Source organism: Heptranchias perlo, chromosome 39, assembly GCF_035084215.1.
Source record: "Heptranchias perlo isolate sHepPer1 chromosome 39, sHepPer1.hap1, whole genome shotgun sequence".
Classification (NCBI taxonomy): domain Eukaryota; kingdom Metazoa; phylum Chordata; class Chondrichthyes; order Hexanchiformes; family Hexanchidae; genus Heptranchias; species Heptranchias perlo.
Window position 1 is genome coordinate 6071268 of NC_090363.1, and position 12299 is coordinate 6083566.

The 12299-nt window shown below is 42.3% G+C and overlaps 1 protein-coding gene across 7 annotated transcripts in view; it reads left to right on the top strand.

The window, feature by feature from the left end:
• The window catches only part of LOC137305164 (protein PRRC2A-like), a 102299-nt gene that overhangs the window by 27197 nt on the left and 62803 nt on the right, over positions 1-12299 (top strand). For all 7 annotated transcript variants that reach the window (XM_067973971.1, XM_067973975.1, XM_067973974.1 and 4 more), the window contains exons 3-6: positions 5030-5207; positions 6648-6768; positions 8018-8090; positions 10355-10498. In XM_067973971.1, the coding sequence (XP_067830072.1) occupies positions 5030-5207; positions 6648-6768; positions 8018-8090; positions 10355-10498 (516 nt within the window). The remainder of the gene's footprint in view (positions 1-5029; positions 5208-6647; positions 6769-8017; positions 8091-10354; positions 10499-12299) is intronic.

The following is a 12299-nucleotide window of genomic DNA, read 5'->3' on the forward strand; positions in this document are numbered from 1 at the left end:
CATTTGTTGATGCCCTGCAGTACCTTGCCTTAATATCCATGTTAAGCATGGATTGTAATTATCGGTAGAACATATAGCTGAGTCGGGTCCTATCCTCACCTGACATCTACACGCAGCTCATTTTCCATCAGGAGTCACTGAATATCCATCAGGAACGGGAGCCTTAGCTGATTTTTTTTTCCATCCCTTTTTCCAAAACCAGACAATTGTAACACTGGTGCTGTTGCCTTTGCTGAGACCAAGAAGCCTGCAAGCTTCCTGGTCAGTATGGCTCAGTTTCCCATTGCCAGTGGCTACTTTGCAATGCAAGAGACATTATGGTCTACAAACCTCACTGCGGTTCTGGCATTAGTCTAGCTGTCTGGCATTATCCCTACATTTCGCTGTTTTTCCTCAACTCTCTCTTGCCTTTGTGCCCAACTGGTTGAAATAAATTCCCCAACATTACTACATTGACTTCAATTCAAAAAAAAATGAATGGACTGTGAAGTCCCTTTTGGGATGTGCTGATTTGCAGGATGCTATATAAATGCAAGTTATTTCTTAAATAGTAAACCCTGAATTCCTACACTCTTGTGCTTTGAATGCCATGGCATTACATGCTGTGAAGGGCATCATAGTAGACCAGTTTATTTTATTAGCTTGTGATCTTTCCATTTTTTTCTACCCCAAATATTTTCTTTTTGTCTCCATTCTGCAAGATGTCCATCATTTATAGTGGGAACTGTGGATCCTCATTTGTAAGGGGCCCAAATTCCCCCTTTGTTCCCCATCCCTGCTTTAGTATCTCTTTCCCCCCTTCCCCCAAACTCCTCCCAACTAGAGTGTGGCACTGACTGTCATTGACAGGGTTTGATTTAAAGAGTTAGCAAAGGTGCTTCCATTTCAAGGAAAGAGGGAAGTTGGCAACAACTCCCATGGATAGTTTGAGCAACAATGCTGACGGTCTGGGAGAGAGTAGGCAGCAACTACTCTGGAGCAGTCAGTAGGGAGAGGAGAAAATATAAATACCTTAAAGTGGGAATTGCCCTGATAGCGGAGTTGGGAATTTCACTGCCTTATATGGTATTGAGTCAAGCTGATCAGTAGGTGTCTGATTTGATCTCCAGTCTGTGCTATGCTAATCTCAGCTGGGGCTGGAATTAACCTCAGCATCCATAGCCTAAGAGGAAAAATTAGCCATGGTTTCTGCTTCTGATTGATATCCATCGATCCCTGCTACAATTTTTTTTTAAGTGCCTTTTAACGTCAAGGTTTTTTCATAATGGGGACTTCTGACCAGTTGATGGGGGTCACTCTAACTGAAATGCTAGTTTCCTATGATTTTTAAAAAATCACTTTTTAAAAAACAATCTATTGTGGGTGTATGCTGATTTGCTGCAGTTGTGAGCCTGGAAGCTTTAACCAGCTTTGCAACCGTTAGCTTAAAAAAATGCCGCCTTGTTTTGTGTTGAGGGATATCTGTGCTGGAGAGTGGGGTATGTTTACACTTTTGGCACCTTGTGTCGGCATAAACCACTTGCAGATTGGGTCAGATGCAGAATGAAGCCGTCCCCCAACAATGTGCCACATCACTTACTGCACTAAGATAGCCATCTCCATTTCCCACACTGGGTTGTGAATGAGACCAGTCAGCCCAGTGTTGCAGTTGAAACTACCCAAAAGTCATGTTGGGCCACTTGTATGCAGCAGACAGAGGCAACTTTCACCACTGAGCTGTGGGCTGGACTGGTACCCAGTTCCAAGAGATGAAAATGCAGCATCTTAACTGGTGTAACTTGACATTCCATTTAGGTTTTCCTTTCTTGTCGCGCCAGTCCAGACTGCTATGGGGCACCTTCCCGTGGGTGACTAGTGAACTGCAGGGACAGAAAGTTTGTCTGTCCATACTCTGGCTAGTAGGGAGGAGGGAAGTGTTTAAAGCAGAATGTTAAAATTAAAATTGGGTCATCACCAGGTGATGGGGATTTATTTTCGCTCCCAATAATTTTCCTGTGACATGCAGTAAAAATTAAACTGATTTCGGTTTAAGGTAAGATTATTTTGTAAGGAAAACTTAGAAGTAACAAGATGTCTGATCTTCATTGGAAAATTCGGAAATCATAAACCCTTTTCTATTCTGTATCTATTCTACACGCCTGCATAGCTGGAAGATTACTGCCTGAATTGCTATATACTGCTGTTAATTTGTAGCACTCGAGTAATTAATTTTACACTGTTGGGACTTGTTTGTATTTATGACTGAAACTACCAGGTGTCTGGGACTGACCAGAGCTATAACACACTTGGCCATCTGTCACTTATTATAAAGTTCACACTGGATCTAGTTTTAAATTTATTACTTTTATAATCTCTCTTTCCCCCCCGCCCCACCTAATGAATCTCCTACTTTCAGGCAGGCTGACTCATAATTTAAGCTAAATTAGTTTTACTTTCTTCCCTTCTGCCCCCATATCTTGGTAAATGAACGATGCGGTATGGCATTAAGCTACACAGGCCAGAGGATCACAAGCCTTATCCCCCAGTCTGGACTGAGTTAGCTGATCTCAGCCTGGGATAACAGTCAGGGTACTGCAATTGGACTCTGCCCCATGACTAACAAGGGGAGGGGGGGGCGGGTGAAATTCCTCATCACTGCAGTGACTCCTTCTGAAAAATGCACAAATGTGGACATTGGGCGAGGCCTCAATTTCTGTTGGTGAGCAAATATTTTGCTTCTGTGGATGAGCTTTTGGTGCTGGTTATGGAACTGTACCCCTGCAAACATTAGCACTTTCAGGGAAGGGGGGTAACAAATTTATATTAATATCCTAGTATGCTGCACAGAATGAATGGGGCGATACCTTGAATAACAGACAGAATTACATTTATATTGCGCCCGACCACATTTCAGAGTCTCGTGCAGTGACTTATTTTAATTCTAGTGGCTGTTTTACAGGTAAACGGCAGCCATTTTGCATACAGCTATTTATTTTAGGATATAGTGAGATGAATGACCAATTAATCTGTTTTTGGTGGTGGTAGTTGAGGGATAGATGTTGACCAGTCACCATGAGTGCTCCCTGCTGTTCAAGTAGTGCCATAGGACCTTGAATGTGCCAGTCAGGCAGAGCCTTGGTTCAACTACTCCTCTGAAGATGGCATCTTCAACAGTGGAGTGTTGGCCTAGATTATGTGTTCAAGTTCTGGAATGGGGCATGAACCCATAGCTTTCCAGAGGTGAGGCCCACCAACTGAGCTACTTGTATAACACATTATAACTGCGTCACCAATCATTATTACCACAAGGCTGCAACTAGGGTTGCCGACTCTTGTATTCCTGGAGGTTTCATCTCATTATCTCTTTTCTACCACTGCCCTACCAACATGTCTATCCTCACAGCGCACTGCCTTCCCAAGCCAATTGAGAAGCGAACAGACTCTTCATTACCTCATTGACTGAAGTTGAGAATCATCCAATCAGCCCTTTTTCCCCATCTCCAATGTGTTTTTATAAGTAATATGTGAAAGTTGTTCAAAGAATTTTTTTTAAAGCACCCAATTTTTTTTAATGTCCTGATGATTTTTTCTCCAGGATTGCTCACAGGAGTGCACTGGAGATCAACCTTTGGTTCCTGCAGACTGCAGGACAATCCTGGAGGGTTGGCATCCCAAGCTGCAACAGGCATTGGGAAATGGCCATTTATTTAATTCCATTCTACCCGTGTGCCCCTACATAACGGTCACTGCACTTCAAAGAAAGTAATTGTATGTGAAATAATTTAAGGTTTTGAGTAGCGTGATAAAGTACTGTTAAGTGCAAAAAAAATTAATCTGACCTATGTGCAGCTGTATTGTGAGGCTGGAATGGTGCACAGATGTGCATGGACACTCAAAGCAATATCTTAATCAGCTGGCTTCCTCCTTCCTCATTTACCTGAGGAAGGAGGAAGCCTCCGAAAGCTTGTAAATTTCAAATAAAATCGTTGGACTATAACTTGGTGTTGTAAAATTGTTTACAATTGTCAACCCCAGTCCATCACCGCCATCCCCACATCTTAATCAGCTGGGTTATTGGTTTCTTGAATTGCTAATGTCTCTGAAGCCAGTGCAGACCCAAAATCATTGCCGAGGTTTTGTTTTGAATTTTTTTTGCCTGGCCTAGATAAGTGTTGTGGGTTTTTTTGTTCTGTGACTGTGTGCTTCTAATGCTTCCATTAATCGCTCAATCGGATAATCTGTTGTGTAGTTCTTCTCCTTGAACCTTCAGTGTCAGTCAGTTCAGGGTGGCTGAGCATTTCCCCTGGGAAAATAACACCATTTTGAGGAGCAAAAAGGTGTTTTGGAATAAGTCAATATCTTCACTGTCCTAGGATTTCTGAAGGGCATCCACCAGTGCAGGATGTCTTTTACCCAATTAATTACTCTCCTCTCTTGAAGATAAATGTAAGGAATCTTACAACACCAGGTTATAGTCTAACAGTTTTATTTGAAAATCACCAAGCTTTCGGAGCTTTCCTCCTTCGTCAGGTGTGTGAAGGTTTCCATAAAAGCACCGCATATATACCTTCACACACCGGACGAAGGAGGAAAGCTTGTGATTTTCAAATGAAACTGTTGGACTATAACCTGGTGTTGTAAGATTCCTTACATTTGTCCACCCCAGTCCATCACCGGCATCTCCACCTCTTGAAGACAGTAGCACTTGCTTGGGAGTAAGCTTCCATGGGTGCTGACAACCTTGTGGTTTCTTATTCAAGTGACCGTTCTTATGAGTTTATATAGGAGTCACTGGATCGGAGAACCGAAGGGAAATTCCTAGATCCTAGAGGGCTGTGCCTTCGTGTTTTAGCGGTTAAAGCAGAAGCCCATTATTGCAGATTAGTATTCTGTGCAGGTCTGAGCTTTTGTAATTCCTTTCATTTTCCCAGAGAGATTGGTTTGAGAACATTGTCTTTGCACTCCATTTACAATGCAATAATTCCTCTGCAAGGCAGCTGGTCTGAGATTGCTTACATTTTGTGTTTTTTTTTCTCCCACTCTTTGCCAGTCACCGCACGTCATGGATTGCAGAGTCTCGGTAAAGTTGCCGCAGCTCGGCGCATGCCACCTCCTGCAAACCTGCCAAGTTTAAAAGCGGAAAATAAAGGCAATGACCCCAATATTTCTTTAGTACCAAAAGACGGAACAGGATGGGCAAGCAAGCAAGAATCGCAAGACCAAAAGAGGTAAGCGTTCTGATTACGTGTGTTACCATGGAACCTTGTGGTCGGAGGCAGCGCTGAATTCTTGTTTTTGTCATGCTAATATGCTTTTACTGGCATTTTGTAACTACCATTTCCAGTACTATTTAGTCTTCAAATTATATTGGACTCTTGCTATCAGCCTTGTGGAGATGGTGGACAAGGAAGGAAGCAGATGATGGAACATAAGACGTTCTAGGAACAGGAAAAGAGCAATAGGCCTGTTGAGGCTTTCTCAATTTGATCAGCCCAACTCACAATCTTATCACCATATCTCTCATTTCCTTCTCTGCATAAAGGAATCTAATTGCCTCTAACATAGTGTCTGCTTCAGTGGCCCCTCCGCTTTACATTTTCACTCCGAACAATAGCTTTGTAGAATACGTTTGTTGTCACACGTGCTCCCGACTTATTAATTTTTAAGTTGTGTTGCCTGATAGATGACCTCTTTTGGCATGGTGAGCAAGTTGCTTGCGTTGGTTTCCTTTTGTAATCTTGAAAGCTTCAGTTGCGTAAAATGTGTAAAGTCCAGACATTTCCGACTTTTGCCTGCTTAATCTTTGCATTTCTCCTCAGCCCATTTTATTTTCATGAGTCTCTGTTTGTTCTTGCTTATCTTTCTAGTTAGTCCTAATTTCCTGTTAAAATAACCACTTGTCAGGACCTGGAGTGAGACATGATGAATTTAACTTCAATTAGGTTTAAACTTGTAAACGGCAAATTTAAGATTTTTCTTCACACTGACTGATTAACATATGGAATGGACTCCTGGTTAAAGCAAAGGAGGTGAAAAACTCCTGGCATGATTTGAAAACCAATGAGTGCTATAATGGAAGAATTTTGAGTCATCCTGGATGGATGACCATCCAAAGCCAAATAGCCTTCCTCATCCATAATTATGGTCTTTTAAATAAGAATTCACCTGGTACACTCATTCCTCCATGCTATTGTAAACATTCTGGTGATATTTCTCTCCTCACTATTTTAACAAAGTCAGTAATCCATCTACTTTGAACAACTTCATTAAAATAGCAAAGAGGACATTTTCACTTATACTCATTAATACATTCATTTTAAAAATAGCACAATGAGAAATTGCTGCCCCTTAATATCCCTCTGTACCTTTTCGAGTCACTCTAGTCTAGTTAGAATTCTTAAATTCTCTCGTAGTTTTACGTCAGCAATATTCCATCAGTGGTACACACACGTAGTGCTCCTGACACTTTTTTTTCTCCTGTTCTTTTCAATCTTGGTAATGTACTATGGACTTTGGTCTTCATCCTTCCTCCTCAATTTAAAAGAAAATAATGTAATTCCTCGCAATAATGTGTTCTTTCCCTCCTGTACAATCTTGAGTGATAAATTTTGTGGTGGGTAAAAACCTGTATTCAGCATTTCAGCTTTGCCTTTTTTTTTTGTTCTCAGTACCGATGCATCGACACCTCAGCAGCCGGAATCGCAGCTGCCGCCGGCTTCACAGACGTCTGGCTCCAGTCAGCCGAAGCGTCCAGCAGCAGCAACAGCAGTGGTAGCAGCTCCACAGGAGGTAGGCAGTGCTTGTGGCTCGCGTTCTCTCGTGGACATCTAGCAATGGCTCATGGTTGCATTGAGACCTGCAACCATGTAGATGGTCTTAAAAAAAAAAGAAAGTGACTTTGAACTTGGCTCAGTTTGTGGATCAGTATTTTGTGCAAGTCTGAGCTTTTGTAATTCAAGCCCCATACCAGGATTTGAGCCCAAACTAGGCTGACGCTCCAGTGCGTCGTGAAGTGCTGCATCATTGTGGGGTGTCGTCCCTGGGATGAGATGTTGAACTGAGATTTTTTTTTGCTGCCTTATCTGGTGCTTTGGATAGACCTCAGAGGCCCATTAGCATATTCAGAGAAACGCACTGAATTTTTCTGGCCAACGTTTCAACCCTTATCTCTCAAAAAAAATCAGATTAGCTGGTCCTTCATCTTGTGTCTCTCTGCGAGACATTGCTGATGTAGAATGGCTGCTGCATTTACCTAGGTAACAGGCACTGCACTTTTCCCCCCGCCTCCTCATTTTTTACAAACAATATTATGTTCCCTCATTGCCTCCCTCCATGGAGAGGGTGCAGAGGAGATTTGGTACCAGGGATGAGTGACTTCAGTTATGTGGAGACCAGAGAAGCTGGGATTCTTCTCAGAGCAGAGAAGGTTAAGGTGAGATTTAATAGAGATGTTCAAACTTGAGGGGTTTTGATAGAGTAAATAGGGAGAAACTGTTTCCACTGGCGGGAGGGTCGGTAACCAGAGGACACATTTTAAGATAATTGGCGAAAGAACCAGGGAGGCGATAAGATTTTTTTAATGCAGCTAGTTGTTATGACCTGGAATGTGCTGCCTGACCAGGTGATGGAAGCAAATTCAATAGTAACTTTCAAAAGGGAATTGGAAAGGAAAAATTTGCAGGGCTTTGGAGAAAGAGGAGGAGTGGGATTAATTGGGTAGCTCCTTCAAAGAGCCGACACGGGCGCGATGGGCCGAATGGCCGCCTTCTGTGCTGTATGATTCTATGAAATCCCAAAACTCTAACTGTCCCTGATTTTTAATCTGATTCCACCACCAAAAACTTTTTCCGGTTCCATGTCTGGCTATCTATTCAGCTGTTGCTACGGTCTGTGAGCCAATAACCAGTTTATCAACCCAAAGATGTGTTGAAACTACTTGTGAAGTCTGATTAACTGCATTGTAAAAAGGCAAAATAAATAAATAAAATGTGCTAGAAGTTAAGTAAAAAGCCACCACATTTGCTTCTGTTAATTGCAGGCCACCCCTTCAGCACAAAGCGGAACAAAATCCTGGGCACAGGCGAGCGTTACACATGGTGCACAAGGAGATGGTAAGTTTAAATCAAGCTGCCAAAATACTGCTTGTATGCAGAGCAATTGGTAACTGCGATGGGGTGGACCTACAAGTCTGCTTTGCAGTGTGTTAAATATTTTAGTTTTCCAATGGAGGTGCTTCTAAATAAGAAATTAAGATTCAAATCTTCAAACTTAGATGGCTTCTGATTTTGACTGAGTTCCTCAGCTAGGAGATAGCAGCAGAAGTTGAAGGCAGCTCTGTGTAGCGTTGTGCCTTGTTGAATGGTCTCCATGTGCTGTAATGAGATGGGTTCTAGGGCAGTTGCTTCCATTTCCACTCTCATTACCTTGTGTTTGAATTATGGACAGCTTTTGTGCTTAAGGCCTTTGCCCACAAGTGAATAGGGTAAGAGTTGCTTATTTCGGTACAATTGTGTATGTGAGAGAGAGGGATCGTGAAGGACTTTTAATCTCATTTGGAGGATTGCATTTAAACCAGGTCCCTTTATAGATGGAAGGACATTTGTTTGTTGCTTGATAATTCAATGCTCAACGTACTGGGAAAGGCACACTTTCCAATTTGGCACTCCTGGGTCAGGTACAGAATGGTGAAAATGCAGAGGAAAGCTCTCGTATTCTGTACGAACCTGGAGTACTGTGCACAGTTTTGATCTCCTCACCTGAGGAAGGATATACTTGCCTTTAGAGGGGGTGCAACGAAGGTTCACTAGATTAATTCCTGGGATGAAAGATTGAGTGGAATGGGCCTATACTCTCTGGAGTTGAAACATATAAAATTCTTAGAGGGCTTGACATGGTAGACGCTGAGAGGTTGTTTCCCCTGGCTGGCGAGTCTAGCACTAGGGGTCGTCCATTTCGGACTGAGATGAGGAAAATTTCTTTATGATTTGAAAATTTCTCGGAGGGTTGTGAATCCTTGAAATTCTCTACCTCAGAGGGCTGAGGATGCTCAGTCATTGAGTATATTCAAAACTGAGATCGATAGATTTTTGGACTCTTAGGGAATCGAGGGATATGGGGATAGGGTGGGAAAGTGGAGTTGAGGTAGAAGATCAGCCGTGATCTTACTGAATGGCAGAGCAGGCTCGCGAGGCATACTCCTGCTCCGATTTCTTCTTGAGGCTGAGGATATAAGATCACCTGCTTCTATTATAGCACTTTCCCATTTCCCCTCAGCCACTTCGAGTGAGATTGAAAATAAGTACTCGTGTCCGATGGATATGAACCTAGGTCGCAGAGGTGAAAGGTCTAAGCCACTGCGCTACCCAATCCAAGAAGTGAAAGATTGTTTAACCCAATTTGTGCATCTCGATATTTCTTTTAAACTAGAAATAGTAACCCTGAAATTATCTGATCAGAGATACCTTTGTGATGTCATAATGTTGTGACCTGATTGGCTGGTTTTGCTATAGTGGCTATGTTGCCTGGTGTACAGGTGAGTACTATTTACAAAAACTACTTTCCCATTCAAATAAATACATAGTTCAATTAGACTTGTTCAGACAGAATATCTAATATTGAGCCTGCATGTTTATTTTAAAAAAAAATAATCTAAGATCTAATCTCAAAGTTGTTGGCACATCTAACATTTAGAGGCCTGACCCCACATTGAGACTGTGTGTTCATAAAATAAAAATAATCTAGCTATAGTTCAGTCTGAAGTAACTTAAATGCTGGTTTGAGGCCTTGTCTTCCACTGTTTCAGTTTTAAACTTTTTTTTTTGCATTCAGCTTAACTGTTGGCTGGAATTTGGAACTGGTATTTGCACTGACTCAGACTAACTTCATTTTACTTTTAATGTGTCAACTCTGCTCACTCTTCTGTGACTCAGAAGGTTGTGGGTTGAAGGACTTGCAGGCATAATCTGGCTGGCACTTCAGTGTATTGAAGGACTGCTGGATTGTTGGAGATGCTGTCCTTTGTATGGTACACAAGCCAAGGTGCGATCTTCCTATTCTGGTGGTTGAAGATTCCCTGGCACTATTTGAAGAGCACAGAGCTCCTCTGGTGTCCTGGGCAATATTCTTCCTTCAACCAAGTGTAAGAAAAAACATCAATTAATTACTCGTCTCATTGCTGTTTGTGGAAACTTGTTGAAACAAAGACATTTGCATATGTGACTGTCATTACATTTTTTTTTAAAAACAAAAGAATCATTGACTGAAGTGCTTTGAGAATTTTCGACTTGAAAGGTGCTAAGTAAATACTTGACTGCTGAAATAGGAGCTCCACTTAGGATTGGATGGAATGGTTTTTAATGGAAACTTCTGTGTTCAGGTGGAAAGGGATCAAACCAACAGTCGCCATTCTCTCGCGAGGAATTTCCAACCCTGCAAGCGGCTGGCGATCAGGACAAAGTTGGCCGAGAAAGGGACATTGCAGATCAGTCGTATGGGCCCGGACCAAGCCTCCGCCCTCAAAGTAAGCCTCTTGTCTCATGGGTTTGTGATTATATCGTTTTTAATTTGAGGTATGACCGAAGTGTAAGATTTCATGTTGCAATTACACTAGGGCTCCAAACATTTAAAAAAAAATAGTTGCACTTCTGTGGTGTTGCTCATGTGGAATCAGAGAGTGTGGTCGTCTTGTGAGGAAGGGGATCTGTTTTGGCATTGCTTTACAGTACATGAGATGATGTGGTTTGGGGAAGCAACTAAAGCCACTGGGAATCTTCCAGTTCCTCGTCTAGACTGCGGAAGCATTGCAGCCAGATTCAGTCCTGTCTTCACGTAGAGCCCACACAAACCTGCACTTTACAAAAGGGATCACTGGTTATGTGAGGAAGCACTCCCTTCATGCAAAAGACAGTGGAAATCTGGAACTCACTTCCCACCGCCCCCCCCAAAAAAAGGCTGGGGGTCAGTTGAAAATTTCAAAACTGAGGTTGACAGATTTTTGTTAGGCAAAGGTATTAAGGGACATGGAACCAAGGCGGGTAAATGGAGTTAAGATCCAGATCAGCCATGATCTAATAGAATGGCGGAACAGGTTCAAGGCCTGTCTTATTCCTGTGTTAGTGACTGGGAGCAGGAATGTGGTTCCCCCCCCCCCCAAACTGCACTCCTCCCAGGGACGCTAGAACAATTGCAGCATCCCTACTGATCATCCAACTATACACAGACTAGGACGGAAAGGAGCTTTTAAAATAAAATGTCAGCTGTTTCGTCTTTTGATTTCCAACAGCAGCAATTTAAAAAATACAGGTGGCAACTAAGATCTTTGCCACACTCATCACATAAGTGCCCTAGAAGATCAATTTTTTTATCTGTTCTTGGGATGTGTGAGACGCTGGCAAGGCTGCATTTATTGCCCATCCCCAGTTGCCCTGAGAAGGCAATAGTGGCCCTTCTTCAACTGCTGCAGTTCCCACACTGGTGTTGGGTAGATGATTCCAGGATTTTTACCTAGTGCCTATGCACTGGTGTGCTGTAAGAGCTAGCTTTTCCTTTAATAAGATAGCATTGTTTAATTGCAACTCTACCAGCAATAGAGAGAAAATAAAAAGCTTTAAATGGTGGAAATCTGAAATAAGAAGCTGGAAATAGACAGCATGTCAGTCAGCATCTGAAAGGCAGGCTAACGTTTTGGTGTTGACGCTTCATCTGAACTGAGGTAAGGTATAGATGTTAATGTATCTTTTTCTCTTTACAGGTGCTGACTGATCTGTATATTTCAAACACTTCTTTTAAACTCTACTCGCATTTGACCACACAGAGAAAATGTTGTCATGTCATAGCTAGCTTACGCTTATATTTCTTTTAAAAACTGATCAGGTGGCCATGTAGCCTCCGGCTTCGGTGGGTGCTCGTCGGTTTGACTAACGTGGATTTCTTTCAGAAGTGTATCATGACGCAACAACTCTGATCTTTAGAGTAACGCGTTATTAGAGAGTCCTGAAATGACTGTTTATGTTTAGTCAAGATGAGTAACAGATGTAGTATGCTAATTATATGTATAGCAGTTGGGGGTGGGAGGGGGGAATGTTAGATCAGTATAAATAAGTTCAAATTTCAGACTACTTTCCCTTCTTGATGTTGGTTTCCTTTAATGTCTTACTAAAAATAAATATATTGGTACAAACTGCATGGAAGTTTCTAAAGCAATGAGGCAGCAAGAGTTTCATTGAGTGGCAGAACTCTTCTGCACCGAGTTGTTGTTCCTTAGCCAAACCACCCAGGAAAGGCACTGCGCTGAAGCAAGGTGCTTCACAAGGCACACCAGA